Genomic DNA, 14,790 nt, shown 5'->3' on the forward strand with positions numbered 1-14,790 from the left:
ATTATTAACTACTTTGCTAGTTAGAGGTATATACACTACCAGTTTAAGAAGCAGTGTCAATTGATTTTAGTTTTGTAAATTCAATTAATTATTTAATACTAATGCTCACTGATCTTCCAACCTACCTCATTGTGGACCTTGGACTTTTTCTTTGTAACTGTAACATAACAATGTTGTAACACTATACTCTGCACCCTGGTATTATTCTCTTTGCATTACCTGTTGTACTTGTGAATGGTTTAACTCTTATAGTATGATTTGATTTGACTGCAGAGCACACAAACAAAAGCTTTTCAGTGTTTCATGGTACACGGGACAGTAACAAACCAATGCCAATGCCAGTGGTGACACAAGAGACTGTAGTTGCTGGAATTGTGACCGTGTGGGTTTCCTCCCACATCAAAGAGGTCAATTAACCTACAAACCTGCAAGAGGTCAAGACATGCAGGTTTGTAGGTTAATTGACCTCTTTAAATTCCCCTAGTGCGAACGGGTGATTAACGGTCAGTGTGGTCTTGGTAGGCCGAATGGGTGCTCTATCTTGAAGTTAAACTAAACGAAAGCACCAATTGCAGGAGGAACTCAGCAGATCAGGTAGCATCTGTGTGGGGAATGAAGAAGTGTTAGTCTGAAGAAGGGTCCCTGACCCAAGTCTGTTTGTTCCCACCGCAAGAATCCGCTGACTTCCTTCAGCACTTTGTTTTTGCCCAATACCACTGGTACATTTTTATAATCAAGGAAGAATCCAAGTCTTTGGGCTAAACAATAAGTTTTGCTGAATAGAAATATTTATTATGGAATGAGGTGCAGAATGTGTCTTTAATTCGATTTACATTATATATTTCATGATCTAAATGGCAAATGGTGGCTCCTGGAAAAGAACAATTCATTAAACACTAAACAATGGCTGCAAGTAATACTTTTATTTTTAAAGAGCATCACACAGTAAGAGCAAATATAAAAATCGTAATCTGAAATGACTGATTATTCTTCAAAGAACAATAGTTCAGAGCAAAGAATCATTATAAGCAGAGACGTTTAAATCTTTTGGCACTTTACAGAACAAAGTGAACGGCAATGTAAATGAATAAACACATAACAGGAACCTTTAAGCTTCTCTCTAAAATATTAATGGAGGTACAGATCTTCATCAAATATAGGAAAAGATTTTGCCCAAGTATTTGTACAATAACTTTGTATTTGGCTAAAATCTACTAGCACGCTTGTCCCAGTATTAAAAATAATGAAATTATAAGATTGGTAAAACGTTGGGGTTTTAAAACATTTTAACAGTTAGTGCAGTGGAACCTATCACTTGTTTGACGCTATCCAAAACGCTATTGGATTCAATGGACGAACACGCTGGGGTTCATTAAGAAGTTATTAATTTTCTGAGATGTTATATCTAGTTCATTTGTGTTAGCATATTTAAGCAGGTTGTAGCTCTTTACAAAGTAATGGCGGAGGTATCTTTGCAGCACACATTTCTGAAGTTTCTTCACCAACCGCAGAAAACTTTTCTGGAACCTTTTCCAATCCTTAGGGCGTGGATATTTCTCACAGGTCCAAAATAGTAGCGTCTGCAAAGAGAAAAGTAGATGGTTGTCACTTCTTTATTTTTGTCACTTCCAGTGCAGAATGAGAGTTCTGAATTGGACATTGGACAGTACTCTCGCTTATGGAAGGACCGTTCAAAGGCCTAAATGTAGGTCGGCAACACCAGTGTGGTGTTGCCGACCTACATTTAGGCCTTTGAACGGTCCTTCCATAAGCGAGAGTACTGTCCAATTCACCTCTACCCCATAGCCAATATTAGACTTTGTCTCTGGAACTGATGCGCTACATTAGTGAGAACTATTTTCTGCACTCTGTATCTTCTCTTGTCCACCTTTGGGTTTAGTTTTTACTTTAGTTTAGTTTAGAGACACAGAGTGGATACAGATACAGAATGACCCTTCAGCCCAGGGAGTCTGCACCAATCAACGATCACCCGTTCAAGTTAGGTCTATGTTATCCCAGCAGCCAATTAACCTACAAACCTGCATGTCTTTGGAATGTGGAAGGCCTGGAACAAACCCACACGGTCATAGGGAGAATGTACAAACTTCGTACAGATAGCACCCAAGGTCTGGATTGAAATCAGGTCTCCGGCGCTGTGAGGCAGTGGCTCTACCAGCTGTGCCACCCCTAAACAAAGCTATTTATTGTACTTGAGTTTGACTTGATTGTATTATTGGTTTTCACTTTACCTTGATACACATGACAGTAAACCAATGGCCAAATGCTATATTCAGCCTTTCCAATCCAAATCTCTGAGCAATAATATTTGACTGAACATTGATTATTTTTGTGCAATAGACGGCTACATTGGCAATAATTGTAGTTAATTAATACATAGCTAGTAATATAGGATGCACAGCAGCAATGGTAAAGTATATTTAATGCAATTTAATTAACTGGGGATGCATTTCTGGGCTCTCGTCTCATCTCACACTAAAACAATCATACTGGGGTAGAACAGCCAGGGGCAGCATCAAAGGGCAGAGAAACAGTGTCAATGTTTTAGGTCAAGGAGAAATTTGTCTCTGGGCACCAATACTAAATGAGTCACAGGGAGGCCTGACAGCCACACATTCAATTTACTGGGTCGAATCATGCTGGCATGTAGCTCCCGTTATAGCAGTAAGCCGCAACTTAGATGAACCCATTGTGGTTCTGGACTGAGATATGCTGAGTGACAGACGCAAGTCAATCCACTCCCCATGGGGGAATGCAGAGACCCCACTGGTTTCAAAGCCGATTTCTGGCCTAATAAGTTAGCCGGAGAGAGGCAAGCAGGGCAAATTTTGTTAATTACTTTTCAACATTTACCCCTGTTTTCAATTTGTATTTATTTTTCAGCTCGGTGCATTTATATATAATTTTGATTAAAAAAAAATAACAAATTTACAACATTCTTAATTTATACAAAACTGAATCTCAAAAATATTTTCGAACTATTACAGATCCTCAACAGTTTATACAGGTGATGAGGCTCCATCATTGGCCTCACAATTCACACCAATTCTCCATTTCTTGCAGCCTTTTTGTCTCCTTTACATCTCTGGCGTTTGTCCACCTATCTGCTGATCAACCCGCAGGTAGACACAAAATGGTGGAGTAACTCAGGCAGCATCTCTGGAGAGAAGGAATGGGTGACGTTTCGAGGGCGAGACGATCAACCCCCTCACATGTATCCACCTATCACTTGAAAGGTTTTGGCCCGCCCACATCTCTCTTCCCTCCAACCTGAAGAAGGGTCCCGACCCGAAGCGTTACTTGTCCATGTTCTCCACAGATGCTGCCTGACCCGCTGAGTTACTCCAGCACATTTTTGTTTTTTGCTCAAGAATCCAGCATCTGCAGTTCTTCCTATCTACCCCTGACCTTGCTTCCTATTAGCTGCTTACAGCGGCAGAGCTCAAGACTACTGGAGCGTACAAGTCTGCCCGCGACTTACTTGAGAATGAGTGGAAAATGATGCTTGACTGACAGCCACTGTACAGGTTAGTGAGTACAGGGGAGGTGTGTAAAATGAACTTGTTTGTCTCTTATTCATGTATTTCTCCTGCTTTCTCCTGCCCCTCCTGTTTTGCAGCTTCCTTTCCCATTTCCCTGCAATCAGTCTGAAGAAAGGTCCAGATCCGAAACGTCACCTATCCTTGTTCTCCACAGATGCTGCCTGACCCCCCTGAGTTACTCCAGCATTTTTCTTTAGTTTGTCTCTTGTAGTCTATTCTCTCAACGAGGTAGAACAACCTACAAGGATCTTAAAAGGCAGATTGAGGTTAAAACTTTGGTCACAAGTAGATTATCAGCACAAAGGAAAGATAATGACTCACAAAACCAAATGTCACTGGCAAATGCAAGAAGGTGATCCTGACCATAGACAGTCATGACCAAAGTATGAAGGAGATATTCAGTCTTCCACTTGAGGGCACCAAATGTCGTGTGGGAATATTGAATGGTAAAAGTTGAAATAATTCATGGCAGTGATAAAACATAGAACAGTACAGCACAGGAACAGGTCCTTTAGCCTACAATGTCAGTGCTGAACATGACGCCAAGTTAAACTAATCTCCTCTGGTTGAATGTGATCCATATGCCCCCGTATCCATGTGCGTATCGTAAACGCCACTATTGTGTCTGCCTCCACCACCACTCGTGATGATGATATAAATTGGTCAATAATTCTGATAAACATGACCCATCAATAGGGATCTACCATCTACTAGTAAAAGAAAAGATAAAGTGTTGGAGTAGCTCAGCAGGACCCTTTGAATTACTCCAGCACTTTGTGTCTTTATTTTGTAAACCAGCATCTGCAGCTCCTTGTGACTCTAGTAGCTATTAATATTATGGTTAAGCTAAGACACTAGTGTGTAGATGGGGCATCTTAGTCGGCATGGGCAAGTTGGACCAATTCAATGATTCAATTATACTTTATTGTCACATGTACAGTAAAATGCTTTGTTTTGCAAACAACCCGGTAAAATCAGACAGCAGACCTCACCCAGGCAGTACACAAGTGTGTCGCCACCTTTCTGGCACCGACAACATTACAAAAGTTCACCAAACAGTCCTATGGGCCTGTTTCCGTGCTTTATGACTCTACTGCTCCCCATTTTGCTCTAAATCCACGTGTGAGAATAAGACAGAGGCTGTTGAAGACATGCACATTGAATAACTGGAAGCTGCTTCCAGATTACCTGTAGATGATAGGAAGAGATGACTGGTTTATTTCCAGGACACCAGTGGTCTTCCTTCAGCTTTCTTATGACTTGTAAACACTTTAGACGGCAGCCACCATCTTCATCCATATCTTCCAATAGCTCCTGCTCCGCACGTGTGAACGAGAGCTGCCAGTGGTAGTTTGATCGTGCCAATAAATTGAATCCAAAAGACTGCCAGAACATTAAGTAATGGGTATTGAGTTAATACAGATAATACAGTCCGTGGAACTGTCTGGCACGCAGATGTTAACAATTCCTTCCACTCTTTGGCAAAAAATATGCAGTTGCATAACAAACAAGGGAGGCACAGTGGTACAGCAGTACTGTTGTTGCCTTACTGTGCCAGAGACCCAGGTTTGATCCTGACTAAGGGTGCTTGTCTGTACAAAGTTTGTACGTTCTCCCCATGACCTGCGTGTGTTTTCTCCGGTGCTCCGGTTTCCTCCCATACTCCAATGTACAGGTTTGTAGATTAATTGGCTTCGGGAAAATTGTAAATTGTCCCTAGTACGTGTATGGGATAGTGTTAATGTGTGGGGATCGCTGGTTGACGTGGACTCGGTGGCGGAACGGTCTGTTGCTATGCTGCATCTCTAAAACTAAATGTCTTATAGAGTCATACAGGACAGAAATAGGCCATTCGACCCAACTTATCCATGCTGACCAACATGGGGGAACTGGTGAGGGGGTAACAAAAGGTGGAACCGGAGTGCTTTGTAACTTTGCCCGTGCCGTAGGTGGTTGCTATTTGTATACATTGTGTATGCAAGCAAAGAATCTCACTGTGCCTGGTCACATATGACAATAAAGTATTTCTATTCCTATGTTCAATCTAAGGTAGTCCCATTTAACAAAGTTTGGCCCATCTCTCTAAACCTTCCCCAACCCAAAACGTCACCTGTCCATGTTCTTCAGAGATGCTGCTTGATCCGCTGAATCACTCTGGCACTTTGTGTCTTTTTTTGTAAACCAAATCTGCAGTTCCTTGTGTCGTCTCTCTAAACCTTTCCTGTCCGTCTACCTGTCCAAGTGTCTTAAAAGACACATTATCTAAAATGCGCGCCTAGGCCGGGTGAAGCGGCCGATCTCAACCTTATCGGGAATTCTGCGGCCAATTGGTGGGTCGAATTTGCCTCCTGAGGCCGGGGCTCTGGAACTCTATCCCAGTCGACAGATCCGCTCCCATAGCCGACATCCGAGGCTGACCTTGCAGGCCGGTACCTCTGCCCCTCCACCCCCTCCCATCCAACTCCTCTCGGAGGCCGTGACCTCTGTTGGTCTGGCAAAACAGATAGGCTCTTGAAACAATGGTGCTGGAAAATCAGTGGTGGACCTGTACATAGTGTTTCCTGGCATTATCAGCGTGACTTGTAATCTTTTTTAATCACTTATTCACACTTGAAAAAATATTTATTCTCTCTCTCTCCCCTACCTCAGCACTAACAACATGCTAATATCACGGAGTCATACAGCTAGACAGGTCCTTCGGCCCAAATCATTCATGCCGACCAAGAGGAGAGATTTTGGAAACTAGGAGGGCTGCTCTCCATCCTTCGGCTAGCCTGCGAGTATAGAATTATACGGCCCAGAAACAAGCTCTTTAGCCCAACCCATCCACGGCCATGATGGCCATGATGTCCTAGGTAAACTGGTCGCATGTGTCTGCATTTACATCACTTATTTTTGTTGACTTGCTAACTAAATAACTGCAATATTATTAAAAGCTCATAACCTCCTAAAATCACCGACAATTGTCCCTCCCCTACCAGCTCAACTGGAATGTAGAAATAAGGAACTGCATGTGCTAAAGGTACTACAAAAATGACACAAATTGCTGGAGTAACTCAGTGGGTCAGGCAGCATCGCTAGGGAACATGGATAGGTGACATTTCGCGTCAGGACCCTTCTTCAGACTGACATTTTGGGTGGGACCTTTCTCATCCCAAGTGCAATTTGGATGGTGCACTGATGTTAGGAACCACAAACCTACGGCATATATATTAGTTTAGTTTAGTTTATTATTGTCACATGTACCGTGGTTCAGCGAAAAACTTTCTGTTGATGCTATCCAGTCAAAGAAAAGACGATACAAGATTACAATCAAGCCATTCAAGAGAAAGGGTATAACATTTAGCAAGGTATAAAGTCTGATAAAAATAGTTCACATGCCTCCAATGAGGTAGATGAGAGGACAGGACCACACTGTAGCTGGTGAGAGGATGGTTCAGTTGCCTGATAACAGCTGGGGAGAAACTGGCCCTGAATCTGTAGGTGTGTGTTTTCAAATTTATGCACCTCTTGTCAGATGGGAGAAGGGAGACGAGGGAACACCCTGAGTTAAATGTAATCAATATTTGCCTTTCTGACCCTTCCTGTGATCTAGATAGATGTATCTTGCCTTCTGATCTTTCCTGTGTTCTATGTGCCCTTTAGCTTAGAGACATCTTTTGTACATAATACCTTACCTCCCGGAGTGCAGATGGTCAGGATCGATATGAATTGTAAAGCAAGGTATGGGTGGAGCTTCATGGATTGGGGTGAGCTGGAGGAAGAGGAAGAGGTAACTGGAAGAGGGAGAAGGCCGTGAAAGATTTGGGAGAAGGGAGAAGAGGATTGGAAGGAACGGGATAAGTGGGAAGGGAGAAGGAGAGAAAGTGGTGAAAGGAGAGAAAGTGGAGAAAGGATTCAGAGGGAACAATAAAAGGATGGCTCGATTGTATTCAAAATTTGTGTTATGTAATGTAACTGGATAGCACACAAACAACAGCCCTTACTGTATCTGGGTACATGTGACAATAATAAAATAATCAAGACCAAATGAAGAAAGACTGGATAGACTCGGCTTGTACTCGCTAGAATTTAGAAGATTGAGGGGGGATCTTATAGAAACTTACAAAATTCTTAAGGGGTTGGACAGGCTAGATGCAGGAAGATTGTTCCCGATGTTGGGGAAGTCCAGAAGAAGGGGTCACAGTTTAAGGATAAGGGGGAAATCTTTTAGGACCGAGATGAGGAAAACATTTTTCACAGAGAGTGGTGAATCTCTGGAATTCTCTGCCACAGAAGGTAGTTGAGGCCAGTACATTGGCTATATTTAAGAGGGAGTTAGATGTGGCTAAAGGGCTAAAGGGATCAGGGGGTATGGAGAGAAGGCAGGTACGGGATACTGAGTTGGATGATCAGCCATGATCATATTGAATGGCGGTACAGGCTCGAAGGGCCGAATGGCCTACTCCTGCACCTATTTTCCATGTTTCTAAAATGGAAAAGATAAAAGGGGTCACACCCACCAGCATCAACGAAGCATCAAATTTAGGCAGTTGGTCATTCCCAGTCCAGTCTACTCTGCAAAGTCCTCCTCCTTTATACATGGACACTGCTATCCAGATTGAGAAAGGTGAGCCGTCGAGCAAAATCCCGATAAAGTCAAAATCACATATTACAGATATTGTCCCAGACTCCTCCAACACATTCCTTTGGTATATTCTGCCCCACTTGCAAGACATGCCCCTCATTCCAATAACAATAGTAATTCATAATCCAACATAATAATTATTTAAGATAGACACAAAATGTTGGAGTAACTCAGTGGGTCAGGCAGCATCTGTGGAGAAAAAGCATAGATGACGTTTCAGATCAGGACCCTATTTCAGACCTACACCTGGTCTTTATATCTTCCTATACCTGGTCCCTCCCTAACATAGGAATATTTCACTACAAATATCCCCCCCCTCCCCCCTCCTGCTTCACCCTTGTCTTTGTTTAGGTTCCCCTCTCATGAACCTTTGCATCAACACCTCTCCTGATTACTAATGATAGGCCACAGATGTAACCTTATCAAAGAACTCACACAGCTTGTTCTTTACAAAACAATATCTTCCACCTTCCCAAAAGCACCATAAAGCCAACATCACAAACATATACTATTAAAAATGCCTTTAGGTTCATAAGATCGTAACACATTGGAGCAGAATTAGGCCATTCGATCATGGCCGATCTATTTTCCCTCTCAACCCCATTCTCCTGCTGTAACCTTTGTTGCCCTTTATAATCAAAATTCTCCACATTAAATCAATCTCTGCTTTTAAAATACCCAATGACTTGTCCTCCACAGCCGTCTGTAGCAATGAAGTCCACAGATTCACCACTCTCTGGCTAAAGAAATTCCTCCTCATCTCCATTCTAAAGATGTCCTTTTATATCTGAGGCCGTGCCTTCAGGTCCTAGACTCTCCCACTACTGGAAACATCTTCTCCACATCCACTCTATAAGCTTTTTAAATGTAGTTTAGAGAAACAAGGCCTTTGGTCCACCGAGTCCACGCTGACCAGCGATCACCCTGTGCACTAGCACGATCCTACAAACTAGGGACAATTTACAATTTACAGAAGAGAGATAAACCCACAAACCCTTTAAGTTTTCGGGATATGGGAAGAAACGGAGCACCCGGAGTAAACCCATGCAGTAACAGAGAGAACGTACAAACTCCGTATAGACAGCACCCAAAGTCAGGATGGAACCTGGGCCTTTGGCGCTGTTAGGCCGCAACTCTAACGCTGAGCAACCGTGCCACCCACTTTCTTGATTGTGTAACTCGTACTCAATTTACCATTGAACTTCTCATCATCGTATTATTATTGAACGTTGCTTTTGTTGTTTCATACCTTAACAGTGCGAGCCTTTTCTTTTGATGGCCATCGTTTGAAGAATCGCGGCCAGCGTGCCTTTTTCGGCCAGTGGTTGGTGATTTCAATGGCTGGTACCAGCTCCGCTTCCACATGTTGTTCTGTGGTTTCCACAGCAAGTCGAATGGTGGGGCCGACACACTCCAGGACATTGACTTTTCCTGTGGGCCAGAACAGAAATGTTCTTGTGTAGGAAGGAACTGCAGATGTCGGTTCATACCGACGATAGAAACAAAATGCTGGAGTAACTCAGCGGGTCAGGCAGCATCTCTGGAGAACATGGATAGGTGACGTTTCGGGTCAGGACTCTTCTTCAGACTGAAAGATAGAGGTGGAGGGGGGAACTGGAGGCGAGGAAAGGCCAGAACAAATCAGGGCCAGCAACAGAGGACTCAGGAAGGGAGAGTTCATAATGGGCCATTGTTGGCTGGGAATGTGTGCTAATGACAAGGATACAAGGATGCGAGCAGTGGAACTAATAGGGCGACTAGGGTGGGGGAGCAGGAAGAGAGTGGGTGAAGGAATGCAGGAGTACCTTGAAATTAGAAAAATCAACGTTAACACTGCTGGGTTGTAAGCTGTGCAAGCGAAATATGAGGTGCTGCTCCTCCAATTTTCTTAACAGTTAAGTAGGATAATGTTTAGTGAGAAGACGCAATGTGTTGGAGTAACACAGGCAGGCAGCATCTTTGGAGAACACTGATAAGGTGATGTCTCGGGTTGAGACCACCCACAGTCTGATTGTAGTGGAGGAGGGAGCGGGGGGGGGGGGGGGGGGGGGGGGGGGGGAGAGATAAGGGGGAAGATGGAAGAGAGGAGGGGTTAGACAAAGCCTGGCGGGTAATAGGTTGATTAAACAAATTGCAGATGCTGGATTTTTACCAAAGATAGACACAAAGAGCTGGCGTAACTCAGCAGTCTGGAGAAGGGTCCTGACCCGAAACATCACCCATCCTTTTTTCTCCAGAGATACTGCCTGTCCCACTGAGTTACTCCAGTACTTTGTGTCTAGATTAGGTAGAATAGGTTGATATAGGTGAGGAGGGATCTTTGATAGGCAGATGGTTGGACAATAGCCAGAGAAGAAAAGACAGAAGGTGTGAGACAACAGGATTGAAGGTTGTGAATTGTGAAGCTAGAGGAAAGAAATATACAGAATCATCTTTTTGTTTGCACTTGGCACAAAAGATAGGGATGTATACATTATTATTTCAAGGCGGTTTAAACTAATCAGAACATTAATCTGTCAGGTGCAAAACCAAAAGTGCTAGAGGAACTCAGCCGGTCAGGCAGCATCTGCGCAGGGAGTGAATGGACAACGTTTTGGGTTGGGACCCATCTTCAGCCTGATGGAAGAGAGGTGGGGCCAGGACAAAGCCTGGCAAGTGATAGGTGGATACAGGTGAGAGAGGTATTGAATGGTAGATGGCTGGACAACTGTTAGAGATGAAAATAAGACAAAAATGTGTTTAGATGAGGAGAGGAGTAATTTAATGCCAGGAAGGAATGCAGGTGGAAGGGCATGATGGGGGGAAAGAGGGGTGCGCACCAGAGTGATGGTGGGGGGGGAGATAGAACCACAGAAAATATAGAGGGAGAAGAGGGGTGGTAATTAAAACTGGATAATTCATTATTCATACTGCTGGGTTATAAACTATGAGGTGCTGCACCTCCAGTTTGTGTGTGGTCAAACTCTGGTAATGAAGGAGGCCCAGGACAGAAAGGCCAGTGTGGGAATGGGAACGGTTAACAGCCGGGAGATCCGACAGGCTTTGGCAGACGGAGTCCAAAATGTTCAGCGAAACAGTGTCTCGTGTTCGCTTGGTCGCGCTGATGTAAAAGAGGCCACATCGGAAACACCGAAGCAATAGATGAGGTGAGACGAGGTGCATGGGAACCTGTTTCAGATGGAAGGTGCCAGTCTGCATTACCACTAAAATATCAGGATTGCACATACAAAATGCACATACAGAGCATTAAAGACCCGGTTTACAGTGCCAAAGACCCAGTTTCAATCCTGACTACGGGAGCTGTCTATATGGAGTTTGTACGTTCTCTCTGTGACTGCTTGAGTTTTCTTCTGGTGTTTCAGTTTCCTCCCACATCCCAAAGACGTACAGGTTTGTAGGTGAAATGGCTTCCGTGTGTAGCATGGAACTAGTGTATGGGTGATAGCTGGTCGGCGCAGTCTCGGTGGGTCGAAGGGCCTGTTTCCACGCTGCATCTCTAAACTTAACTAAAAAAAATTTCAGGTGGAATTGAGTACAAGCTAAAAATTTGTCTAACATTTAACGCATGTAGGTGACAGATTTTGAATGAAAAGAAACAATCAGTAAAAGCAAAAAGCAATTGTATGGCCATGCAATAAGAAACTGTGATGTCTGTACAACACACACTGCCCCAAGTACCCGAAACTGGCACTTTAAAAGCATTCGCTACAGCATTCAACATGCATATCAGAACACCACTCTCCCATGCTCTTGAATGAAACAAGCCACTCGAACACAGTGCCACATTAATAATTATGTTCACCTGCAGACAGTTAGAGAGCCTACCTTTCCTTTTCATCCCAGACAAAAGTTTTACAGGTGTAAATGTGCCAAAACAGTTGTGTCTGTGCAAATGATAGACACAAAATGTTGGTGTAACTCAGCATGTCTGGCAGCAACTCTGGAGAAAATGGATAAGCGACATTTTGGGTCGTGACCCTTCTTCCGACTACGCAGCTATGCAATTTGCCTCGTTGTGCAAGCTGATGAAATTAAAAATAACAGGACCATTGAGCCCATTGAGCCCAATCCAAAATAGCTCATATTTAGCAAAACTGGGATTTTTACAATGCGAAACAACACAGCATAATCTATCCAGCTTAATTTATGTAGGAAGGAACTGCAGTTGCTGATTTATAACGAAAATTAGACACAAAGTGCTGGAGCAACTCAGCAGGTCTGCCAGCATCTCTGGAGAAAAGGAACAGGTTACGTTTCAAGTCGGATCCCTTCTTCAGACGGCACATTTTCTTGTCCCTTGTCTGCAGAGATGCTGCCTGACCTGCTGAGTTGCTCCAGCACTTTGTGCGCATCTTCAGCGTAATTTATATCAGTTACAATTTGCCTCTGATCGCTACTCGCTCAGTAGCGGTGATGATATTAAACATAAGTGTATGATGTTGACAAGAAACTAATCCAGCGCAACATTTATGTATTATCAAAGTTCTCACCACAGGTGACTAATAGAGATCTGCGAGTTGCCAAACAGTCTAGCCCCCCCATGCATAGATGCACAGGCGGAATGAATTTCCATCTGTCATTCTGTAATTGGCAGCATTTCCATTGGAAGTTCCTTCTGGAGATGCTCTCTGGTGTGCTCATGGCAACGTTGCCAGGCTATTACTCAAACAAAAAGGCTTGAAACACAAGACGGCTGAAAATAAACTTTTATTTCCTGTAATGAAAAGCATATAGGAGCAGAATTAGGCCATTCGGCCCATCACGTCTGCTCCACCATTCAATCATGGCCGATTTATTTTTCCTTCTCAAACCCATTCTCCTGCCTTCTCCCCGTAAACTTTGACACGCTCACTAATCAAGAACCCATCAATCTCTGTTTTAAAAACACCCATTAACTTGGCCTCCATAGCTGTCTGTGGCAATGAATTCCACAGATTCATCGCCCTTGGCTAAGGAAACTCTTCCTCATTTCCATTCTAAAGATACGTCCTTTTCGGAGGAGGAGCCATCTTGGGGAGCGGCTGCTAACCAGCAGCCGTTCGTTTACTTCGCTTTTTAAAAAAAGTTTTTAGTAAGTCCTGTGTTTCGTCCGATGGAGAAATTGACTTTTTAATGTGGGGGGTAGGGGTCAATTTTACTTCTAGGTCCCTACCTGGTCGGTGAGGCAGCATTTTCTCCGGGCTGCCCGTCGACCCGTCCTCGTGGCCTACCAGCGGGCTTGGAGCCCCGTTTCCTGGCGGGGACCACCCAGCACCTCGGCCTCGGTGGTGGCGCAGCGCTGGGGCGCTGTCGCGGAGCGGAGCGGGCGATGCCTTGCCTGGGTCGCCGCGCTGGATCGACGCGCTGGAGCTCCGGTGAGCTGTGTCCGCCGTGTTCGACACCTCCGGGCTGCGGGTCTGCGGAGCGGAGCGGGCGGCGCCGACTTCAACATCGGGAGCCTGGGAGCTCCAGGCCGACGCGGCCTTGTCGGCTTCGGAAGCCGCGGTCTCCAGCTAGGAAGCGGCCGTTCCAGGTGGCCCAGCCGCTGAGAGGACTCTCCCGACGCCGGGGCAAGATCACCCGGTGAGAACGGCCAGGAGCATCGGGCCTCCGTAGAGGCAATAGCGGTGGCCTCAATAGGCCTGACTTTGGGTGAACTTGGGGTTGGGGACTGGACATTGTGCCTTCCCCCACAGTGGTATCCATTGTGGGGGGATGATTTTTTTTGTCTGTAAGTAATCCTGTTAATCTTTGTCCAAGATGGCTGTCGGAAGGGAGAGTGGACGCTGGCGCGCTTTAGCAGCCGCTGCTCTCTTTTCACATTGTGTTTTTGATTTTTTGTTTTTGGACTGAATTCTGTTTTTAATTTGTGTTTCTGTGATGTCTTTATTATTTATTTTATTCTGATTATATGTTTTTTATTCCTGTTAATCTCTGTAAGGTGTCCTTGAGATTTCTGAAAGGCGCCCAAAAATGAAATTTATTATTATTATTATTTTTATTCTGTGGTTGTGTCCTCGGGTCCTAGACAGTCCCATTCCTGGAAACAACAATGAAAAACTGAAGTTGTTTTTTGTCCCATTAATGTATACCTAGTATTTGAAGAAGATTTCTTGTTTTGGATCCGTCCTTTCCAAAGCTCAGATTTACCTTCAACTAGTTAACGCAGTTGTCATAGCAACTAACCGCACCAAAGTGGGCACAGGCTTCACTCAGTCATTTCACTTTCAGTTGTTCTAATCAGAAACAATATATCAGGTAGACTGAATGGGGAACAGATCGGAACTAACCAACTACAAGTAAAATTCAGTCTATTATCTAAAATGATATCAGGGTGTGGAGAAAGTTATTGGGAAACATATGCACTACTGTACCATACCAAAGTAAAACCCTGTACTTGCAGACTGCTGTTTAGCAGCATTTTCCCAGCTGCATTGAGGGTGGCACAGTGGCATAGTGGTAGAGCTGCAGCCTTTATGCCCCTGTCCCACTTAGGAAACCTGAACGGAAACCTCTGGAGACTTTACGCCCCACCCAAGGTATCCGTGCGGCTCCCGGAGGTTGCAGGTGGTTGCCGGAGGTTGCAGGTAGTGGAAGCAGGTAGGGAGACTGACAAAAACCTCC

The 14,790-nt window shown here is 44.3% G+C and overlaps 1 protein-coding gene across 2 annotated transcripts in view; it reads right to left on the reverse strand.

Moving 5' to 3' along the window:
- Window positions 1-903: 903 nt before the first annotated feature.
- mab21l3 (mab-21 like 3) overlaps window positions 904-14,790 on the reverse strand; it is a 45,740-nt gene continuing 31,853 nt past the window's right edge. For both annotated transcript variants that reach the window (XM_033033004.1, XM_033033003.1), the window contains 3 exons: window positions 9,437-9,618; window positions 4,749-4,943; window positions 904-1,580 (listed from right to left, as the gene is read on the reverse strand). In XM_033033004.1, coding sequence (XP_032888895.1) covers window positions 1,347-1,580; window positions 4,749-4,943; window positions 9,437-9,618 — 611 coding nt within the window. In that variant the 3' untranslated portion in view covers window positions 904-1,346. The remainder of the gene's footprint in view (window positions 1,581-4,748; window positions 4,944-9,436; window positions 9,619-14,790) is intronic.

Source organism: Amblyraja radiata, chromosome 14 (genome assembly GCF_010909765.2).
Source record: "Amblyraja radiata isolate CabotCenter1 chromosome 14, sAmbRad1.1.pri, whole genome shotgun sequence".
NCBI lineage: Eukaryota > Metazoa > Chordata > Chondrichthyes > Rajiformes > Rajidae > Amblyraja > Amblyraja radiata.